Source organism: Rhamphochromis longiceps, linkage group LG3, assembly GCF_057381845.1.
Source record: "Rhamphochromis longiceps isolate RC_006_pf linkage group LG3, R_longiceps_female_GT1.1, whole genome shotgun sequence".
Lineage (NCBI taxonomy): Eukaryota > Metazoa > Chordata > Actinopteri > Cichliformes > Cichlidae > Rhamphochromis > Rhamphochromis longiceps.
The window spans coordinates 63,825,374-63,849,694 of NC_140559.1; the positions used below are offsets into that span (position 1 = coordinate 63,825,374).

The 24,321-nt window shown below is 41.7% G+C and overlaps 1 protein-coding gene and 1 long non-coding RNA gene across 2 annotated transcripts; one reads left to right on the plus strand and one right to left on the minus strand.

The window, feature by feature from the left end:
• Nucleotides 1-335: 335 nt before the first annotated feature.
• LOC146675711 (uncharacterized) lies at nucleotides 336-7,684 on the minus strand. Its single transcript, XR_014910317.1, has 3 exons — nucleotides 7,572-7,684; nucleotides 5,573-5,628; nucleotides 336-1,396 (listed from the first exon to the last, which is right to left on the minus strand). It is a non-coding gene; the product is annotated as an uncharacterized LOC146675711 (long non-coding RNA).
• A 708-nt stretch (nucleotides 7,685-8,392) lies between these two features.
• LOC146675712 (uncharacterized) lies at nucleotides 8,393-10,826 on the plus strand. The gene has a single exon (XM_085401181.1). The coding sequence runs from the start codon at nucleotides 8,490-8,492 to the stop codon at nucleotides 10,824-10,826; it is 2,337 nt and encodes a 778-aa protein (XP_085257307.1). The 5' UTR covers nucleotides 8,393-8,489.
• Nucleotides 10,827-24,321: the final 13,495 nt, after the last annotated feature.

A 24,321-nucleotide genomic window follows, 5' to 3' on the forward strand; every position in this document is an offset into this window, starting at 1 on the left:
TTTATCTTCTCTTCAAAACACATTACTCATCTTTCTGGCATCGTGTTACATGAAAACACCTGCATTCTACCTGTGTCATTGTACCACAAAGACAATGATTGCAACACTGTGCTTGCAAAATAGAAGAAATAAGACGACCAGCAAATACATAAAAGATGGTAAAAGTGATTCCATCTTTGTGTCTCCTCCCATTGTTTCCCCAGTCTGTCTAGTTCCCATATTCCCAGGACACCGCTGGACAACAAGTGGGTATTCCAAGACTGAGAGACGGCCAGAGTTGGCAAAAGATCAGACATTCTCCACTTAAGTAGAAGTAAAAATACTATTGTTCCAGTGAAAGTTAAAGTACTGATTCAACTTCATTACTCAGCTAAAGCAAAAAAGTACAGGCTCGAAGCGCTTACAGAGAAAAGCAGACAACAGAATACAACAGAATGCTGATGGCGGCAGTAACACACACTTGGAGGAGAGGCTCCAGCCGTCCATTCCAGCCCTATCCCTAACATTAACTCTAACCATAACTTTAACCTTAACCCTATCAGGTCTTGTTTTACAAAGCGATTCATGATTAGAACAAAAAACACATTTACACATACCGATGATTTGTCACATAGCATCGTTACCTGTTGGGATGAGAACGTGTTGTTTCCAGAGCACCACAAATTGGGGTGTCTGTAGCTCAGGTAGAGCAGGAAACCTACTAATCAGAAAGTTGCTGGTTCAATCCCCGCCTGCTCCAGCCTGCATGCCAAATATCCTTGGGCAAGACGCTAACCCCAAGTTGCTCTCCGATGCATCCATCGGGAGGATGAATGCGTATTAATGTTAGATAGAAAGCACTTACAGAGAAAAAGCATAGAAAAAAGTGAGTGCATGAATGAGGCAAGTTGTAGAGAGTAGAAAGGTTTTATACAAGAACCAGTTCATTTACCGTTATATTTTAGTTTCATTTTCAGTTCTGTACTTTTTACATGTAATATTGATTCATTAGATTGACTACATGCATTAGACCTAACTTGCTGACAGCAAATTTAAACAACCGTAATAATTTATTTTCAGCGTCTGAAATATTTATTTAGTTTGTTTTTTGTTTTCTTTTTGGCTCCTGATATTAGTCAACTACTATTTGTCAATGTTGAACTAATAATGAATCTAAGAAAAGCTATTTGTCACGGTTGGCCAGCGTCAACCGTGGGGATGTGAGGAAGGAGGAGCCAGGCACGGAGCTCTGAATGCAAGCAGTGCGTTTATTTACAGTGAATGGAAAATAACAATAAATCCGCAGTGCGTTCCCGACTCCCGTGAAATGTCCTCTTCCCAGTGCTAGTGTTCCTTGTCTCCGCTCCTCAGTGTCTGAGCACCCCGTGCTCGCTGCCCTCTCATCTCCACGCTTCTCCTGGGGAGATAACAAACAGGCAGCCGTAAGACACATACAATGCGGCAGACTATCCGTACTGACTGGCCGAGAGACTAACGTGAAGTCACGCAATGATCCAGCGTCAGAGAGAGCGCCACCGCATTCTTAAGTAGCTCCTCCGACAAGGCTTGATCAGCTGCGTGATGGTCTTCAAGTGTGGCCAACAGGCACGTGCAGAGGGGGGGGCTAGAGGGGCTTGAGCACCCGCCCCTTTCCTGATGTTTGCCCAAAGTGCCCTTTTGTTGAGGCAACTTTTAAAAAAAATTTTTTTATTTTTTTATTTTTTTATGTGTGTGTGCGTGCGGAGTCCTGTCTGTGCTCCTCAACAATAATATTTAACTATTAATCACAGTTTTGCTAAATAAAAGGATCTGGCTTGCATCAGTCACATGATCACATTTAACCAATGATCGCCCTTGACGGCAGAACGCGCTGGTTACGAGCCGGGAACGAGCTCACAAAGAGCACGCGCATTTTTAACAGTCCGGAGCTGTAGGAGAAACACAAGTTAACTCAGAGACACAGACTGATGCGACACAACCAGTAAGTAGGTGTACAGCGTACACTGTAGTGTGTAGCACACAGGAGTATCAGCTTATTACGTACACGTTGGTAAGCTGTCTTGTTGCAACTGACGAACTGAAACAAACGAGCGTGCTGTGTGTGCAACAGCGCCACAAACATTACCTGTCCTTTTATTAACTGCACAAGTAGTGCTGGTCATAGCTGCTGGCTACCTGTGTAAGGCTGTCATGGGTCTGTAGCTCTGTCACCGTTTTAGGAACATATTTAGTTTTAAAGTAAGTTTCCGGGCTTTTCCTGCCTTTCTGGAGGGATTATATTTCACTAAAAATGATCTAATATGCATGTCCACATAATAATTATAATATATTAAAAACATGCTGTATTTTAAAGAACATACATTAAGAAGCAGATTATATTAGATTTATATTTTAAATAAGACAAAATTTGGATTTTACAGCAGTAAAATGATTGGATCTCTACAGTTTAAAAATGTAATAAGCTTTGCCCTGCACAGAGTGGATAGTGAAACAAATGGAATCATCATAAACACATTATCCATCCATCCATCTTCATCCGCTTTATCCGAGGCCGGGTCGCGGGGGCAGCAGCCTAAGCAAAGAGGCCCAGACCTCCCTCTCCCCAGCCACCTCCTCCAGCTAAATACATTATTTCATATTTATTACTTCCCCCTCCTCATTGCTTTATTATTGTAGCTCTAGTAATAAATAATAATGTAAGGATTCTGGATCAGTGCGATGCCCATAGTATATACAGTATTCTGAAGAAGGTCTAAAATGTCACTGTGTGTGCGTGCATGTGTGTGTTTTATTTAGATGGATTTTTTAAAAATATTACTCATGATATAACATTGTGCAGACATGGCTGGTAAGGACATGAGGAGGAAACAGCAGGAGCTGTGTGAGGCTACTAAAGGCAGGGCTATAACATTTTTCTGTCATCATTTTATTATAGATTAAGTGCAGGAGTTGTTAGGTGTGGATAATTAGATTATAGTTTATTGCAATAGCAAGTTGTGCCTTGTTCTCAGATAGACAGCAAGTGGAGAGTGATATATGAAATGATGGGAAGGAAGGAAGAAGAGAAGCAAAGAGTGATTCACAGGCAGAGCCTAAATTATTTCTCACAGTTTTTTGTTGCCTTATGGTTCCAAGCGCTGTCACCAATCTTTGCATTTTGTTATTATCTCATGACCCTTGTTTAATCAGCTACCATCTCTCCTATGGACTTTTTAATGTCTACAGTCCCAGATCAACACAGCCCTGCCCTTCCCATATTAGATTCTTGATGAATGTGTGTTGTTGTTATTCAGCCTGGTTCAATGTGCCCCTTTTTTAACTTTGAGCACCCGCCCCTTTAAACCTCTCTGCACGGCCCTGGTGGCCAACCACCTGGCAGGGCCACACCCACCAGGCCTGAAGGTGCCTGTAAACAGGTGCTCTCAGAAACTCCGGCATCCACACACAAACACAGATATACCTGCAAGCAGGGAGAACGAGGGACAGCACACCAAAAACACACATGTCCATAACTGCTGGGTCGTTTAGACTCCTGAGCTGTGCACGAGGGGTCGAACACCCACTGGAAGGCCGGGCACTGGTTTTCAACCGTAATATACCTGATGTGCTCAGGTAACCTGTAGCGCCATGAAACCACTGTCACACCAGGGCGCATAAAAATGATGCTTTAAGAGACTGATGGGATCGGGCAGCAGGGAAAACATCCACAAAATGCTACTTTCAGTTTGACTCCCTAAGACTACCTAAACTAAGTAGAGTCATTACATGCTTGTTAAAAGCAAACTCTCATATAGTTTTTAATGTGCTTCTTTCATTACAATGACTAGATAAAGAATGTGGCCCTGTCTCTATTTAACACTGGCTACCCCAAAATGTTTCCAAACCTACAACCGTAACTTTCACTGAGAGATTTTTAGATACGGTTATTGAAGCTGTGGGGTTAATTTTTTAAGTAACACGAGACGAGAGGCAGCAGCATACACACAGAGCATCAGTGATAGAAAGCTAGGCTAACATAGGGTAGCTACCTGTTCAAGGAGAAACATGTATAGGCCCATCTCAAGTGCCAGTGAACATCTAAATGATTCAGGGAAGACTTTGGAGAAAGTGCTGTGGGGAGATGAAACCAAATTCCAATTATGTGGCTTTAACTGACCTTTTGAAATACGAGTGTGATGCAAAAAGTAGCATCCCCGCAGTCAAGCAGAGAGATGGAAACATTATGATGTGGGCTACAGGACGACTTAGTCGGGGTTCCAAGCAGTCAGGAATTGTGACATCGTCAGACTGCAGGCCACGGATTGGCTCGTCAGTCGCGGCACTCAATGAGTCATGAGACGGTGTCTTTCACTAAAATCAAAACTGCAGTTTTTTTAAAACCCTGCAACAAGGCAAATAGCTGCACAACACCGTGGTTTCCAAGTGTGACAAAAAGCCACAGATACATCATCGCTGCGACGTCTTCCTTTGTTGTGGCATTCGTGTTGCTCATAAATGACAACATGGACATTGGGCCGCTTTGCTGTAATGACCCCACGCACATTAGGTGGTACTTGATTGTAATGGAAAATGAGTTGAGTCACAGCAAGCTGATCTGAGTATGTACTAGTGGAGAAGTGCTATAAGATCATGGAGTGGTCTAGTCAGTCTCCAGACATCAGTACTGTAGAAAATCTGTGGAGGGAGCTGAAGTTTCAACTTTCCAAGTGGCAGTCAAGAAACTTACAGGATTTAGAGAGTTTCTGTAAGGAGCAGAGGGTTAATGTTTGTGTGTCCTCACTGTAAAGACTGCAGGTTACTGGAGCGTGTCGTGTCATGTTTCCTGTTGCTCTGAGGTGCATCCAACAAATACACAAATCATTTACCACTAATAATAACACCTCCCCCACTTAAGTGTGTTCAACAGGAAGCTAAAGACTGGTGCTGTTAAAGTGTTCAAAAAACAGCAGGAGCTCGGTGTGAGGCCACAGTGGGCCAAAAAACACAAGATGACCTCCAGCAAGGACAAAATGTATCTGGACGTCTCTGTGAGCATCTGTCTCACTGTGTAAGTGTAGCACAGTGTCTGTGTGTGCATGGCTGGGCAACAGAGACAGCACAACTGAAAGCACTCAGACGAGGACCCGGTGCATCGTCTGTCTCATCTCAGCCAGTTTACTTACAAACTCTTTAAGTTTGAATTTTAAAGCCGACAATGTGCACAGGGCAGTGATATTTAAAATGAAGGTAAACTATTCCAATCTCTGCAGCCCCAATTGTGTCTCTCACACACACACACACAGTCCTGAATTCATTACTGAAGTCTCATCCAGACGTTCAATGTGCTGTGTAATTAAATTGAGACGTGGGGTCAAAATTCCCACCTAGATTGAGTGAGATGAAATAGAAATTGGCTCTCCTCTAACTGACTTTATAGAAATAATTGCATAAGCTGCATTTATAACTGTTATTAAATAACAGCAGCACACGAGAACTGAAGTGTAATCCCAGCACATTTCGCTTCGCTTGCACTGATTCTTTAGAGATGACGACCGTGGTGGGTAATTAAGGGCAAACAATATACAAGTGGCGTGAAAAATGGAGGCTGCATTACCTTTCCAAAGCTTCCTTTCCCGATGGCCCGCAGTATCTGGAAGTGGTTAAAGTTTACTGTGGAGAAAATGAGAAGCAGTTAGTGAGAACGTGTCAGTTTGAGCTGAGCTATAAAACAGGGAACATGACATGTACAGCACTGTGCAAAAGTCTTGAGCCATCCCTCATTTGCTTCCAGGGATCCGGACTTCCCTGTAATCTTTAAAGTGGTATTAAGGAATAGCTCTCCAGGCTTTTTAAAGTGTTTCTGATTTTTAATCCAGGGCTTGTATTTGACCACTTTTTGTCTGTTAAGACCCTTCACACTAATCTCTGAAACATTCAAACATAAACAGACACCTAAGTCATGGAAAGGACCAGAAAACTTAACAAAGAACCAATTTTAAATTGTATCTGTACACATTCACTTGCAGCCTATTGCAAAAAAACAAAAGCCCACATCATTTGTTCTCACTTCTTTAGTTGAAGAATGCAGTTAATAACACCGTTAACACAGACTGACCTGGCAAAACATGAAAAAATAAGGGGGTGGTTCAAGACTTTTGCTCGGTACTGTATGAGAAATGGAAATGTGCACTTCACAATGTATCGCTGCACTTCGGCAGTACTGTGAAGATTAAATGTTTTTTCCTTCCCGATGCATGTGAAAGGTTAAGACTTACATCTCCAAATGTACTGGAACTGATTTGAACCAGAGGACTCAGCCACACTGTTACTATGTACTGCATAAACACGTTTACCGATGAAGGTAAATCAGACGCTGTCCTGACTGTGTGGCTAAATTTTGTGCTGAAAGCATCAAATCAATTGAATATGATTAACTCGCTATGAGAGGTTTTTACTCCAAGTGTGACTTTTTCTGGCTTCATACACCTTTCAGGGTCAAATTCAAGCACTTTGTGAGCACGTTTAATGTCCATTTTCAACATTTTCCAGCACATTACCATAAAAAGGATGCATATTTCACTTCGCATCACCTGAATAAGACCACGTGAAAGGCCAAATTAATAATAAGTCTTCTCATCAGATATTGATGCTTCTTTCTTATGTGACACAAAAAACAGGAGGAGACAGATCTTTGCTTGTGTTGTTTTTTAAGTTCATTCATTCAAAACTAACTGTAAGATGCTTAACTACATTGCAGTCTGTGTTATTGTTGTAGACCTAATTATCACCTTTAAAGTGTTTGTGCTAATAACATCATGTAGAGTAAGACAGGCATAGAGAACAGCACTGACTGGGAGAGGCTTTGAACAGATGACATACTCAGATCAATTCAACACTTTAGACTTTAAAAATGCACAAGCGTCTTTCAAAAACCCATTTATTTAATCTATCATCATTGATATTATTATGTACAGTTATAATGTTCATCTCCCTTAAATAAACAGGCAGCCTTAAAGTGTGAAATAGTCACTTGTCTACTGTCTCAGTGGCTGATAGTGCCCCACAGGCCTCAATGTCAGCTTGAAGCCATTATGTTTCAATTGTTTCATGATAAACAGATTTTGAATGAAAGCGAGGAAACTTCGGTAGCACAAAAAAGTGCCTATTCTTTGTTCCCATATGGTTCAGTCATATTACCGTCATTTCCCCCTAAGCTGTTCCCAAAGACACCAGGTTAATACTTGAAAAGGCTGCAGCGATACACAAAAATATCATCACTATTCTGTTTACTTGGTGACAACGTCGCTTTTAGCTTTCAATCAGAAAGCCTGACGTTGGCTAGTTAAGCATCGGGCTAACGTTTAACGCTTTCACTTGAGGGAAGTAACTCGTATTACTGCTACTGCTGTGTAATCTTGGTTCAATTCACAGCATATTCTACAAGTTACCCTGCAATAACTAACTGTTAGAATAGCGCCACCGTATTGTATCGCACTGAGTGCACTTCAATCCTTTATCCCGCGAGTTTGCTAGCTAGCAAAATAATAATACCAATTTGAAACAAATAACATGTGTAACGTACACACTCGAGAAAATTATTTACTAGTACTTACGCAAACTCCCCCGTTGTGAAAACGTACAAATCCTTCTTGTATTTTTCGTTTTCCAGCAAACACTCATTAAAACGGCCTCCAGGCACATTAGCGCACTCACCCCCGACTGATCAGGGAGGGGGTGAGGGGTCACACACTGAAACAGACTAACGTGCAGAGGTACAGCCCAGGCAGAGAAATGTTGCTTTTAGACTTTGCGACTCGTTTTATTTCTCTATCTGATAAGAAAACTATTCAATCAGATAGTTATTTGTGGTGAATGAAATACGGTTACAGTTTCAAGAAGTTTTAAGCACCAAATCCGAAATCCAAGCACTGCAATATTAAAATCCAATTCAATTTCTTGTTTGCTCCGAAATCTACGACATGACTATATACAGAAAAGCTTGACATGGTATGCAAAAAAAACCCCGAAGACAATACAAATACAAATACATGAACAAAAAATGTTTTAACTGTCAGTTATGTCATTTTAAAATTTTCCAAAACTAACATTTTCTTTGATTGACTGATATTAAATTGATTAGGGTCAAGTTTAGTGTGAACAATATTACACAAACAAGCACGTGTGCGCATGCGCACATATGAGAATCCCTTCGATCACTTCTCATATGTGCGCATGCGCACATATTAGAATCCCTTCGATCGCTTCTCATATGTGCGCATGCGCACATATTAGAATCGCTTCGATCGCTTGTGACGCGGTAACTTTGCTTTGATCCTTTCTGACGTCATAACTTTGCTTTGATCCCAAAACCCATAAATAGGAGCGCTCACCTGTTACTTTATGCTTAACGGACGTTGACCTGCAGCAACTGAAACCCTTTCGAGAAGTTTTGAGAGCAATTTACGAGAGAAACCAAAACAAGTTCAGTTTTGTTTCTCACCAATCCACAGCGCAAACAGACACATTACACCATGTCAGCCAACCCATCCTTCGGCTCAGATGAGCTTGGAATATCTAAAGGGACCATTTTGGGAGATCACCACATGGTGGAGGCTTTCCTTGGAGAAGGAAGCTTTGGTGTTGTAACGAAATGTCGCGATACAAAAAACAACAAAACTGTTGCTATTAAAGTCAACAAGAGCGACCCTGAAATTCTGCTCCAGGCAAAACTGGAAATTTTCATCCTGGAGCAGCTACGACGCTTGGATCCAGACAGGTGCAACATTGTCGAATGGAACGGCTATTTCCTCGATGGAGAGCGCATTTGCTTGAATTTCGAACTCCTCGACCAAAGCCTGTCAGACTACATAGGGGACCGGAATAACCAAGGTCTCCCAATGAGAGAAATCAGGCCAATTTTGCATCAGCTCGCAAATGCTCTATTCCACCTGGGTTCTGTGGGAATAGTGCATGCTGACCTCAAACCTGTCAACATCATGGTTGTGAACCGCAGTGAGTCTCAAGTCAGAGTCAAACTTATAGACTTTGGCATCGCATGTAACACCTCTGCAGTGATTCCTGGTGACTGTGTGGGGACAATTGGTTATTGTGCACCTGAGATTATGCTTGGCACTCCATATGATGAAGCAATTGACATGTGGTCTCTGGGGCTGGTAGCTGTGGAGCTTGCTACAGGGGTGCCTCTCTATCCTGGGGAAGACGATTATGACGTTTTGAAATTCATAATTGAAACTCAGGGTCAGCTACCAGATCATCTTCTAGAGTCTGGCTTGTACACTGACAGCTATTTCATCGAGGATAACCACAACGAACAGCGCTGGACATTTAAGACCCCAGAACAATTTCAATACGAGACAGATTATCGATCCAAGGAAACTCGATCGATAAAACTTAAGTGTCTCGATGACCTCGAACAACTGCTGAAAGTTAGGCGAGGACCGGAAAATGGCCAAACATTATTTGTAAGGCTAATCAAAGAAATGTTGGCCTTGGATGCAAATCAGCGCATAACACCCTCGGAGGTTCTGAAGCATCCCTTTTTCGACCCTGGCCTCTCAAGGAGAACCCCCTGCACGGACATGAATAGTACAGGGGGAGAACTCCTTGTGCTCTCTCAGCAGCCTTCAAGCTGGAAAAGTCATGGATCGCAAAAATTCAGCTGCAGTTTCCAAAACTCAGTTGAATTTCCTCAAAAAAGAGACATCAACACCTCAGCCAACCCATCTGCCTCTGAAGATGATCTTCAAATAACGAAAGGGACCATTTTAGGAGATCACCACGTGGTAGAGGCCTTCCTTGGAGAAGGAGGCTTTGGTTTGGTAACCAGATGTCGCGATACAAAAAACAACAAAACGGTTGCTATTAAAGTCAACAAGAGCGACCCTGAAATTCTGCTCCAGGCAAAACTGGAAATTTTCATCCTGGAGCAGCTACGACGCTTGGATCCAGACAGGTGCAACATTGTCGAATGGAACGGCTATTTCCTCGACGGAGAGCGCATTTGCTTGAATTTCGAACTCCTCGACCAAAGCCTGTCAGACTACATTGGGGACCGGAATAACCGAGGTCTCCCAATGAGAGAAATCAGGCCAATTTTGCATCAGCTCGCAAATGCTCTGTTCCACCTGGGTTCTGTGGGAATAGTGCATGCTGACCTCAAACCTGGAAACATCATGGTTGTGAACCGCAGTGAGTCTCCCGTCAAAGTCAAACTCATAGACTTTGGCCTCGCATGTCCTGCTTCTGCAGTGATTCCTGGTGACCGTGTGGGGACAATTGGTTATTGTGCACCTGAGGTTATGCTTGGCATTCCATACGACAAAGCAATCGACATGTGGTCTCTGGGGCTGGTAGCTGTGGAGCTTGCTACAGGGGTGCCTCTCTATCCTGGGGAAGACGATTATGACGTTTTGAAATTCATAATTGAAACCCAGGGTCAGCTACCAGATCATCTTCTAGAGTCTGGCTTGTACACTGACAGCTATTTCATCGAGGATAACCACAACGAACAGCGCTGGACATTTAAGACCCAAGAACAATTTCAATACGAGACAGATTATCGATCCAAGGAAACTCGATATATAAAACTTAAGCGTCTCGATGACCTCGAACAACTGCTGAAGGTTAGGCGAGGACCGGAAAATGGCCAAACATTATTTGTAAGGCTAATCAAAGAAATGTTGGCCTTGGATGCAAATCAGCGCATAACACCCTCGGAGGTTCTGAAGCATCCCTTTTTCGACCCTGGCCTCTCAAGGAGAACCCCCTGCACGGACATGAATAGTACAGGGGGACAAAACCTTGTGCTCTCTCAGCAGCAATCATCGTTTGGGTGGCCAGAATTCTAGGGGAGCTAGAAATTCTTGTGGAAAAAAAGCCCAAAACAATAACATCAACAAAAACAACCAGTGAATGTGGTCTTAAACTTGGGCACAATTTGGCTTGAAATCCATCAACTAATCTCTCAATATTCAAAGCGGAACAGCAGACAACTTACCATCACATCAGTCCTTCAATCAGACCTACAACAAACGTCTTCCTTCTCTCACCCCAACCGGTCGCAGCAGATGGCCGCCCCGACCTGAGCCTGGTTCTGCCGGAGGTTTCTTCCTGTAAAAAGGGAGTTTTTCCTTCCCACTGTCGCCAAAGTGCTTGCTCATAGGGGGTCATATGATTGTTGGGTTCTCTGTATGTACTATTGTAGGGTCTACCTTACAATAATACATACAGCCTTGAAGTGAGTGGTGATGTGATTTGCTGCTGAATGAATTGGGAACTAATTGGAAATCTGGATATTAATTAAATAAACCTGCTTTGAGCATCAATTAATTGTTGTTTGAAATTCTTTATAAATATATAAATATAGTGCCACTCTTCTACTGTTTAAATTGCAACTGTTTAAAACTGACTAATTTATTCATACACTTGAGCATAAACACACGCACAGTAAATGGCCTGTATTTGTACAGCGCTTTACTTAGTCCCCAAGGACCCCAAAGAGCTTTACACTACATTCAGTCATTCACACATTCACACACTGGTGATGGCAGCTACATTGTAGCCACAGCTGCCCTGGGGCGCACTGACAGAGGCGAGGCTGCCGGACACTGGCGCCACCGGGCCCTCTGACCACCACCAGTAGGCAACGGGTGAAGTGTCTTGCCCCGGGACACAACGACCGAGACTGTCGGAGGCGGGGCTCAATCTGGCAACCTTCCAATTACAGGATGAACTGCGAACTCTTGAGCCACGATTGCTCTATATACACATATACTTTACAGTACTAGTCAGTGCTTACATACTAGTTCTTTTCCCTACTTTTTCATGCTTACTGGTACAAATGCCTGTTACTAGAGTTAAATGCTATCAATGTATTCTCACAGTTATGGAACTGTACAAATGCATACAAAATAACGCTCACGTAAACATAACTGTGCACTAGTTTGCCCTTATTGCTGCAGTTTGTTTCAAGTTGTTCTCTCACACACACACACACACACACACACACACACACACACACACACACACACACACACACACACACACACACTATGTAACGTTTCAGCAAGAAAATACCGCCACTCCCCCCCACAGTGACACCACCACCACTAGTCTGCACAGCTGACATGAGGCAGCATGGATCCATCCTTTCATGCTATTTATGCCAAATTCTGACCCGACCATCTGCATGTCAGAGCAGAAATCAAGACTCATCAGACCAGGCAACATTTATCCAATCTTCTCATGTCAAATTTTGAGAACTGTAGCTTCAATTTCCTGTTCTTAGCTGACCAAAACGCTCTTCTGCATTCTTTGGTTGCAACAAATGGTTGTATGAGCTACGGTTGCCTTCCTATCAGACATTTTTCTCTGACCGTTGACATCAATAAGGCAGTTTTTCCAAGAGAACTGCCTTTCACTGGATATTTTCTCATTTTTGTCACCGAAAAGGGTGTCTGTGTTACTTCTTGTCTTATATATATTGTCTCTGTTTTCCTCTGTCCTTTGTCAGTGTCTGTTCACCTACCCCTGTGTCTCCATATTCCCAGTGTTCAAGGTTTCCGAGTGTTTTCCCAGTTTAGGTTTTCATGGTTGGTTCTGTTTGCTACTCAGCCAGAATAAACAGCTCGCTCTTTTTAAAAGTAGGCTCCAGAATGGATGATGGCATGTTCGCATGTCTTTATGCAACACTGAGTGTGCTGAACTAAAGGTAGGCCTAGTTTCATTTTCATGGTCATTATTATCATGACAATGATTACGCCTTATTCTGATTATTTCTCCCTTTTGGAGATGTAACATTTACATGAGGGGTGTAGGAACATTTCCCCCTAAATATTTTTAGATAAATTTTTGTTGAAGTCACTGTTTTTGTCGTATTGATGATGCAGCTAGAATAAGTGCTTTTAAATAAAAGAATAACCATTCAAAGTGCTCAGTGGTGAAACTGTAACTCTTTCAGAGTTTGACAGCTGGACAAGTGATGCCGTATTTAAAGAAACATGAGATGAGTGCAGCATATTATCTGAACAGAGATCATTCAATGAGCAAGAATAAACACTGAAAGAGAAACACTTCACTGTTGATTATCATATGAAGTCTAATAAAAGCTGTTAATCTGTTAATATCCTGCTAATCTGCATACAGCAAATACAGAACATGCGACTTTAAAGCATCCAGCAAAGTGATAACTGTCCTCTGCCCACTAAGTAGTGACTCTACAAAAGATTATTTTCAATATCATCTTTATATTATATTTAGTTATTCTCCAGCGCAACAATGTAAGGAGCTCTGTGATTGGTTAGGAAAGGACAGACTGGCCACCTCGATTTTTCTTCACTGCACATTGATCCATAGCTTTGCTCTGTAAAGGCTAACAAAGTGCTTTTGCTTTACAAAGACATTCAGCGTCGGTATTCACTCTTTTAAAATGCCACTGAACACTGGAGTGAAATGGAGCCCTGATCCTCAGAGTTTTATTGTTGCTAACATTTCTTATAGATAGCACAGATAGTGCCCCACTGCAGTAATCACTCATGTCTAGATATTCCTGTTAAAAAGGAGTTTTTCCTCCCCACTGTAACATGGCAAACATAGCAAACGGATAATCCAGCTGAAGCTTCAGACAGCCGTCAGACAGTGAAACACTGCCATCTGCTGGACGCGAATAACAAAGACGCTGCTTTGACGGGTGAGGGAGTTTCAACAAGTCTGCAACGACTCAAGCATCAAACTACAGAACTATTCTAGCGGACATGGTGCTCTAATGACTGCTTCATTAACGCAGGTCAGAAAGGATCAAACATATCAATAAATCATAAAACACAAAACGTCTCTTATTGCCCAGGGCTCAGGAAGTGAGTGTGTTCCTTATAGCCCAACACGTTCTCACTCCCAACTCGTCAAACGTGTGACGCATGGTCAGGCTCCCTCTGCTTCACTTATGGACCATATGGACCACCAGGTAAGACCATTTAAACGGACAGCATTTATAGAATGACTATTAAAAGTCTGCGAGTGTCAGTAATGTTAATGTGGTTATGTTAGTAATACACCGAGTGCTAATATAACAGCTTTAAGATGCATTTGTAGATGTTATTACGTGTTTTACCGTCTTTATGGTGCTAGCTTAAAGTTACGGTGTAAACGTTAGCTTATATTGGAGGAAAGCTGTTACTGTTTAAACGATGTTAGCACAGAAATATTAGCTTCTGTCATGACTGATGAAGTTACTAGTTAATAAAGTTTCCAGTAAAGTGTTTAATCGCAGCCACAGACTGACAGCAAATATCTCGATTAGCTTCAGTGCATCTGTAATAAATATTAATAGCTGTAATAAATAAATAGCTGTGTGAACAAAGCCTGGCTGCTTTAATCCTGCATGACAAACCTCAGGATGCAGGTTATTATTACTCTTTCCTGCTGGCACACCTGTCACACCTGAGAGTCAGCTAGAAACTCACAGTGACGTGGACATCATGCAAAGACTGCCAGACTCTGTAATACTGCAAATGATCAGTGACTCAGGTTATCACTAAACTTTAAACGGCACCTCTGTGTCTCTGTGTGCTGAACATCTAGGATTGAGTCAGGCTGCATTGACTGTGGGACTTTAATGTGTTAAAAGCAGGTTGAAGACGGCTCAGAAACATTTGAAGATTAAAATTTAGCATTATGGCTGCTGGTGGTTTGTAAAGCCTCTACTCAGCTGTATTTTTGTTACTAATTTATGTTTGTTGTTGTTTAACACAGATTTCAGAAGAGCAAATATGCTTAATAGTTTAACTAGATTTCATTTGTCAGTGTGGGACTGCTGAGTCACCTGAAGAACTCATTTCATTCATTCTCCACATGATGTTCATTTACAGAAATGTTTCACAGGAACTGATTTCTCCCAAAGGGTGAACTAGTGTGTTTCCATAGATTACCTCTGTATGAATGTACTTCTTAAATGAAGGCAAGTGTTTGTCCTTTTTTGTTCCTCAGGTACAGTACGTGATATCAAGGGCAGGCGGTCATCACTGGGGGTAGACAAGAAGCAGACGTACTTCCAAGAGGGAGCTGCAGTGAGGTCAGAGGTCAGAATCTGAAACAGCTCAGGTTTATATTTTAGAGGTTATAAAAAATCAAAATGTATTATTTAAAGAAACCTTTAAATAATAGTCATAATTATGATTATTATAAGAAATATCAAACATTTAAGTGGATTTTCTGTTACACATATCGTGTTAGCCCTGCAATAAACTGGCAGCCTGTCTTTGTCCTGTATCAGCTGGGATAGGCTTCATCCTCCTGCAACCCTGAATTGGATACATTGTATTCCAATTATGTAATCTGATCATTTACAAACTCAAGGTATCTAATCAAAATGTAAGTGATGCCGCCCTTGACAGACAGGGAGATTTTATTCCTCAAAGACCATCATCCAGTCGAAGTACTAGTTGCCACGTGGTCAGTGTTCTCACAACCATTGATTTTATCTCACAACTTGTTTTCACCAAAGAATTTCAGTAAGTAAATATTCTTCAATCTCTTTTTCCCCCCAGTGTCTGCAGATCAGCATCAGTGTCCACGTGAAGAACCTAGTTATGTTGCCAGTGTCAACCCAACAAAAGGTACTTTACCTTCTTGTATATATTGTGATTCCTTTACTTTTATATTTGTTGTTATAGTTGAGTTAGGCAGGGCTTTTGTGCAGTCCTAAGAAACATACTGCCTAGAGTGTTTTTCACTTTGTGGAAGAGTTTCTTTATTTTTTTTCTGTTAGTGTGTGGAACTGAGGTGCTTCGTCAGGAGCTCCTTCAGTTGTTGGAGGATGGAGAAGAGGACGCAGCCATGACTTGTGAGACGTTGTCTGAGTCAGCTGCTACTCACTGGGCGATCAGAAACATGGTGTCCTTGCTAAAGTGGAAAGAGGCCAGGCCTTGTCTTATAGACAATATGTTAGCTACTCTGGATCCACAGTCACACCGTGTGTGTCAGTGTGGCAAACAAGTAGTTGTGAGGTGTCTGGACTGCCTGCCTCTTCCATTCCTTTGTGCTGACTGTGATATTGCAGTTCACACACGCTTTGTCCTGCACAGCAGAGAGGCAGTAACAGGAGGGTTTTTGCAGCCTTCATCAGAGTTTCACAATCCAATATGTACGGTTTTTAAGTCTTATGCATTTATTGCTATGTACTATGAGTGTGTGCTGTTATTGTATATTTATTGTGTATCATTTAATTTCCAATTCTTTTTATATATATTGTGTGTTTTTAATGTTAGTTCGGCTGTTGCCTGTGCAAAGACCAGACTGTGTGTGACTGCCCAGCAGGTAACGTTGAGGTTTCACCCGGTGCAATTGTGGCTCTTGTAACCATAAATGGTAAGTTGCTCTTTTGTCACACAGTACATACACAATAGATGTGTTTGCAGGTTTTATTGCAAATTGTACATTGCTACATTGTTTTGAATTACCCTCGGCCCGCAGTATATGTGGGCACCTGTCAAAGGTCATTTGGATTTACCAGACCGCTTTGAAAACAACATGGGAAAAAATGAATGTCTTTGTTGAGCCATGACTGGATTTCTCCTTATCCTTCCTAAAGGCCGTTATAACCTTGCACTGCCAGTGGTGAGCTGCACCAGCTGTGGCCTAATGTGGTCCCCCTCAGTTAAGGACTTCCAGGGTGGTGGATATTGGCCTGGCACCTTAAATTTCTGCACCCTGTTTTCAATGGATGTCTTTCAGTCTTTCTATGACATTAAGAAGCTGCAGCAGGGATGTCACTTAAGGCCTTTGTCAAAGTGCTGGATGAACGAACAGCCCATTTTGGAAGGGTGAGTTTCTAAATTTGTCAAGTTTAAGGAAATTGTGCAAATCAATGTTTATGATGACTGTCCGTGAATATTCTGTTGTTTGTCCTCTACTTAAAAGACTGGCCGAATATCAGCTGATGCCTTCAGCAAAAGTTTCTTGGAGTGGAGTGCTGTAAAGTGTGAGGTGGACAGGATGTGCAAGGAGCCATGCTTTAGCTGCCCTGCCTGCACTCCAGACATGCTCGCCGTCTCAGTTGATGGAAACTGCAAGCTTTATCGCTTTCAATCAAATGCAAGGTACGTTATGCATTGTGGACATAAATCAAATATGGATTTGTACAAAAATTGTATTTTGATGTTTCTTTTCAAACAACTGTCACCGTGTTCGTTCAGCACTTCAGAGCAGGGGAACTTTGAAGGTGTCTTCATTGAGAAAGATGAGGAAGTTGCTGAGTTTGTGAAATACATCCAGAGACACACAAATGATGTAAGATACACATATATATCAGTGCTGTCAGCGTTAATCTTGTTAAAATGACGTTAACGCCATAACCATATACTCATACGTGTGTGTGTGTGGATACATATTTGGATGGGTGGATATTTATTTTGTTTTTCTCTTGGTGTTGTCGTAATACTATTTACTTGACTTTATCTTAATGTGTACTTCATTTTGAGTAGCTCACACTTGGATGTGCGAGGTATACTGCAGCTTGTAGGCTTGGATACGTTTAAGACATTTTGTTATAAGGTTGAATGAATTCAGCAGTCATGTATTGTGACCTCCTTTCTATAGATCAAATGGGGAGGTGCGTTTCAGGATGGGGCCGGTTCTACAGTTGGAGAAGAGGTGGAGCAAGTAAACAGTTTCCTGTCTAGGGCGGCCATCACAACGAAGTACATGTCTAAAGCAGGTGTGTGTCTGTGTGTGAGATTCCACTCAGTCTCCTGCTCATTCATTCTTATTTGTATACTAACTGAAATGCAGGGCGAACAGACATGCTGAGCCTCCTGGCTTTGGGCTGGAACAAAAGGAAAGTGGAACAACTGGGCCGCACTTTGAGCCAGAGATATCTAAAGGTCATTTTTTCAACACCCATTTTAATGTGTGTGGTAATGGGGGGGAAACACCAGTACTCTAAAAATGTCCATATGAATGACATTTATTAATGTATTCTTAGATCATAAGGATCCTTAGAGAACAAGTGGAGAGCCTGAATGCGAGCAGAAATGAGCTGGGTGTGGATGACGACACACTGCAGCAGTGGGCTGAAGGTGAGTCTCAATATAATGCACTCGTGTATAACAACAGGACCCACCATGGCCTCATTAAAGAACTTAGAGTTAAGATCTTTCTGACAGTGTCAACAAACAATGAAAAATAAGCTTGTAAAAGCAGAATTGATGGCAGAGTTGTTGCGTTTGATCAAATTGGATTGGACCTGGGTTGAAGTGATGTCGTACTAGTTGGTTTTATAAAGCTGAACACCAACATACTTGTTATCTCATGATAATGCAGCACATGAAGGCTCCAGATGTCTTATAATGAATATCATCAAGTCAGTGATTACAGAGTCCACTGTAGTTTGGTGACTGTTACTCATCCTGTGTTCTGATTAATATTCCTCTCACTTAGAAACGGATCAAACTGATGGCAGCCTTGGAGCGTTGCAGGCACGAGTAGAGGAGCTTGTCGTCATCATCAGAGTGCGAACACAAAGTCTTTACAGACAAAATGGTGTCACAGTTTCTTTGAAACGGACCGTTTGATGCTCAGTTTGTACAGCTTGTACAGCTACTTTGTAAACAGAATAAAATCAGATCCAGGTTTGTTTAAGCTGGATGTGATTTGTTCTAGCAAACGAATTGATGAGTGTAGATTAAAATGTAAATATATGCATTATGTGAAGGTGTTCCTTTTTATGATTATTTACAGATAGCAACAAGAGGCGACACAGAATTCGCAAGGTCATCTTAGATGAGAAGAAACGCTTGGCGGCTGCTGTTGACGACTACAACAAGGAAACAAGCAACAAAGCAAATCGTATCCAGTGATGCCCTCATGCAGAGCGACGTTTGGCCCTGGCAGAGCACAAGTGAACGTAAGCTCTTGATTTCTAAATATCCTTTTTAAACAAACTCCCAGTATCTGAGCAGCAGTTGAATGTTTTGTTCTTGAATCATAATATGCTGCTATGTTTTCCCATCTGATGTTGTTAAACTGCAGCTGCTGCTGACCTCCGGACAAAGAGAAAGGTCTTTGAGAAGGTGATGGCTGTGAGGCGCCTGAGAGAGGAGGAGATGATCCTTTGCAGGGAGATGCAGCATCACTGGACAGTGTTGCAAATGCGATCTGTGGTGTTGGGGACAATCTCCTCAGACTGTAAGCACATCTTTTATTTATTTATACATTTGGTGATGAATTGATTGAAAATAATAGCAGATGCTAAAGTCTTACTGGATCTTTTACCTATATTTGGGTTGCTAGCTAACACTGCCTTCTCCCTTAAAAAAAGTTTAATTACATGATCCTAACTCCTTGTGTTTATGAGGTGAGTTTTTTTGTCTGTTTGTTTGTTTTACTTATATTTAATAGTTTTGTTGTTTTTACAGCCTCCCTTGTTGGCATGTCGGAGGATGCACAGAAAGGACTCCATAGCCTGGTTTAAAAACAAAGTGAACTGAAAGCTGAAACGCTCAAAGTAAAGGACGTGTACAAGAGAATCCTCAGCCACCAACCACTCCTGGAAATGGACTCAGAGGAGGAGGAGGACGTTTCAGACGATGAGAGTGATTTGAGCACTTCTGATGAAGACTGATTGTGTCATCATTGATGTTATGTTTGCTAGAATAAAAAGTTAATCACATCTGTTTAATGTGATTTTCATAATGTCTGTTTCAGAAATTGCTTATCAACAGACATTTTACATGTTGAGAAGAAAAATGTAATTCCCTTGGTGCAGTTGTTTACCCTGAATCATTCTTTCCCATCTAATTTAATGACTCGTGCACATGTTCAGATACAATAACATCATTGAATTCATGGGATGCTTTCTGGGCTGCTCAAATTACCACAAAATGTAAAAGCACCAGGCAGCACACTCACAAGGACATGTTTTGTTCAGTGTTTTGTTGAAGAAATCAACAAGTACAACTGAGATGTTTGCTGTAGTGGTGTGTTTGTTAAGAAGCATGCCAGCACACTGGTGAACTGACAGTCCCAGAATGCACCCGAGCCAGTGACTCGCCCCAGAACAAATGACATTAATTATCTAGAAAGACAACCGTGATCAAAGACTAAGTAAAAGAGTAGGAAACAAAAGATAAGGAAAGGTACTGTGGGGTAGGAAAGAAAGGCCAGAGCTGTGCAAAATGACCTCCAGCAGGCCACAAATATGCACGTCTGCTCAACGGTCAGATACTGACTCCATGAGGGTGGTATGAGGGCTCGACGTCCACAGGTGGGGGTTGTGCTTACAGCCCAACACCGTGCAGGATGTTTGGCATTTGCCAGAGAACACCAAGATTGGCAACTTTGCCACTGGCGCCCTGTGCTCTTCACAGATGAAAGCAAGTTCACACTAAGTACTTGTGACAGAGTCTGGAGACATATTGGAGAACCTTCTGCTGCCTGAAACATCCACCAGCATGATGGATGGGCAGTGGGTGACTAATGGTGTGGGTGGCATTTCTTTGGGGGACCGCACAGCCCCCCGTGTGCTCGGCAGAGGTAGCCTGACTGCCATTAGGTGCTGAAATTAGATCCTCAGACCCCTTGTGAGACTATATGCTGGTGCGGGTGGCCCCGGGTTCCTCCTAATGCAAGACAGCGCTAGACCTCATGTGGCTGGAGTGTGTCAGCAGTTCCTGCAAGACGAAGGCATTGATGCTGTGGACTGGCCCGCCCATTCCCCAGATCTGAATCCATTTGAGGACATCTGGGACATCACGTCTCACTCCATCCACCAACTGCACCACAGACTGTCCAGGAGTTGGCAGATGCTTTAGTCCTGGAGTCTGGGAGGAGATCCATCAGGAGACCATCTGCCACTTCATCAGGAGCATGCCCAGGTGTTGTAGTGAGGTCATACAGGCATGTGGAGGCCACACAGACTACAGAGCCTCATTTTGACGTGTTTGAAGGACATTACATCAAACCAGATGAATGATTCTGTATTGCACTGATCAAGGAACCAACCCAATAGGAGCTAAAGGCATCCTCTTCACATTACTTAACATAGTGAGTTTATACTATGTTTAATGTGCATTTTCTTCATCAGTCTAGAACATAACATGTTAGCGCTCCCTGGTTCTTTTTGGAGACAGATCCTGAGACAGCAGGCAGCTTTGGAGAACTCATGCCAGCTGTGGTCATTAAGGAAAACTTTGATTTAATATTGATTTCATGACAACTATCCTCAGGCACATATTCCTGGATATATACAATGACACGAGTAGACACTAACCCCCAGCAGTCTGGTGCTATGACAGCATAACTAAGGGCTGACCTGAACCAGCCCCAACTATAAGCTCTATAAAGAAGTGAAGTCTTATGCCAACTCTTAAAAGTCTTGACCATGTCCACCTCCAAAACTCATAATGGACTTTGGAGGTGGACAGCTATCAAGCTCCTCACAGAGGAGCAGCTTGACAGCTAACAGCTCCCAATTTAGTTTAGTCCAAATACATGAATTCAAATTGAGGTGATAACTATTTATCAACAGTATGAATGTCTGTTCCCGTCCAACAAAGTTGTTACTACATACCATGTTGAGCAGGGCTTCCACTTGACTTTAACTTCTTTTTCCTGAAAAACATGATATAAACAAACAATTAATTCAGAAAGACATGCAGGTTGCATACAAAAAGGAGCCTACAAACATTTGTGTACTGTTGAATGGCTCAATATATTATACAGTTAGTTTACAAAAATATAAGAACCACTACAATGCTTGTACTGCCAGCATCGAGTGCATGTCAGCAAAGCAACACTGCTTACATTGTGGCTCACAAGCTCCACTCCTTTTCATCAAAACCAAAATTTTATCTACATTCTGTTTTTTACACTTTAAATCCCAGTTAGGTTAAATATTACCAGTAGCTTTTCAGATAAAACAGTAATAAAGTCCTAATGGTTTCATAAATCTTCATATTCTTTTTCATATAAGCATCGGGGACAAGGCTGTCTTGCAACTGTTGAGGTCACTAGTGTGCGCCCTATTTCTTCCAGGATCACTCTTCATTTGTAGGTTTTAGTGGACTCCTACTACTGTGAAGTGGTTTTCATGGGACAGGGGCTTGTATTCCAAGATCTGGGAGATTGTAGAAATGAGCTGTGATGCCCTTCTTGCCATCTTTCCAGAAATATCAGTGATCTGGAAGCTGTTAGGCTGACTTACAGCAGCAGCACTTTCTGCACCTGCAGAAACTCCAGGACACATTTACTAACAGTGTTTGTTGCTGTGTGTGCTGCAGCTGCAGCTTTGAATTTTTTTTGAGAGCTAATATTTTGGCTTTGGTGTCTTGTTATGAAATGTACAAGAGTAAGAGTGTTAGCATGTGTGTCAAAGCTACGTTTGACTGGGAAACTCAAAGCTCAATAACCTGTATCAACAACAATTCACTGCAGCCTGTGTAATATTTGATGCATCATAATTTATTCCAGTCTATCTTGCAAATACATGTTTGCGTTGCAATGTCATGCACAACACACACAACTATTAGAGCCTTAAGATCAAACCTGCGTCATTCTTTTGGTCCACTGCAGTGTAGCAGTCAAACAAGGAGAAGTGAAGTGGCCCCAAATGGCCAGGATAGAGATCAGAGGGTTAATGCGTAAAATGCATAAAAATATTATTGATTACAGGATAATACATTAATGTTAATATCAACAATAAGCTTTTTACTCTGAAGTTACAAGTATAAACAATGCTGTTGCATTTACACTTACATTTTTTACTATAAGTATGGAAACAAGTGAACAGCATTTTATAATAAGTTTAACTGGAATTCTGTACACTGAAAAACAAACAACAGATAAAAAACACAAACAAACAGCCAGTGCCTTCATCTGTCCATTAAATGTCAAACATCGCTTTGACCTGTAGTCTCTGCTCGTCAGCACATGCTTTTAAAAAGAGCTCCATGTCCTCTGCAAACTGAAAAACAAAGAGGAAGAAGTCCCTCTACACAAAAACACTGTGGATGACAGGCCAGGCAAACATCTATTGACCTGTTTGAATGCCTCCTCATCATGTGAGCCTTGAAGTTTTTTTGTAAGAAGACTAAGACCACAGTGAGGACGTTTCATTTTCATGGACTTTCCACAAGCCCCAGTTTCATTTAGCACAGAGGGTGGAGCACATGAATGTTCTACCCAAGATTCAGGAAATGGTTTAGATGCTGGAGACGAGACATGGAGAGGGAGACGAGGCTCCACGGAGAGTTCAGTGGGGAGCAGTCCTGAATGCTGACATGACAATAATTGCCTTGCCATATCCCCACGCTGTATGACTGTCATGTTACAGAAGGGCAGTGAAAGTGCACCGGCACATCATTTTGTCTGTAAGAGAGAAAAAAAGAAAAAACATGTAATTTAAATGTAGTTGTATAGAATGCAGTCAGTTTATCTAACAATCAGATTGTACATATTAACAAAAATATCCAAGCCGTCCTCAATAATGAAAGCAAAATGGTGTGGATCACAAGAGCTGTCAGGAAATGTGGTGAACAGGAAAAATATTTAATGAAAACACTTTTTTCTCTCGCTGATGAATGAACTGAACTGTACAATGTGAAAAATAACTTTTAAGTCAACAAAGACCTGCAGAGGTGCTGAAAAGAAGTGCATATTTATGACTTTAACTATGAGGTATATTTAATACCAACATACCTTTGAAAGGCAAAGCACTTTGAATGTGTCCATTTATATGCTGCTCAATCTTTGCCCTGACAGCAGGGCTGAGAGTGGGGCACAGAGGGCAGTGAAACAGCCAACACGTGGTGCATTCCTGCAATTCTGGCCTGGAGGCAGAACTCCAATTTGATATTTGCATCTAAAACAGAGAGAAAAACAGATAAACACCATATACACATTTAAGTTCAGGTTTTAGCAGAAATAACACGTTACAGTTAGCATGTAAGAGATTTGGGAGAAAATTCTTTACAAAAACATAATTTACAAGAAACTTTTATTTGTGACATACGTATCTATTGACATATAAAAGACAATTGAACAAAGGCTAACTAACATCTGGGCAATAAAACAGAATAAATAGAGAATATTAGTATTTATACATATATAAAACTCTCTGTGACGACCTTTACAATGTTTTTGCAGGTGGAATGAGAGATATGAATAAAGTGCAATATGCAGTAAATGGAACAATGTGCATTGATGTTACAGATCGTGAAAAGTAGTGAAGTGAATTTGTTCATAACAAGCAAAAATCAAATACGTTTGAAACTGACCACTAAATGCTAACCAGAGGTGTCAAAAGTGCACATTCTTACTAAAGTTTAGATGCCTCGGGGGTCTGACCGTTGT

Bases quoted from the DNA above. Each gene is read 5' to 3' on its own strand.
- LOC146675712 (XM_085401181.1), top strand. From the start codon at position 8,490: ATGTCAGCCAACCCATCCTTCGGCTCAGATGAGCTTGGAATATCTAAA.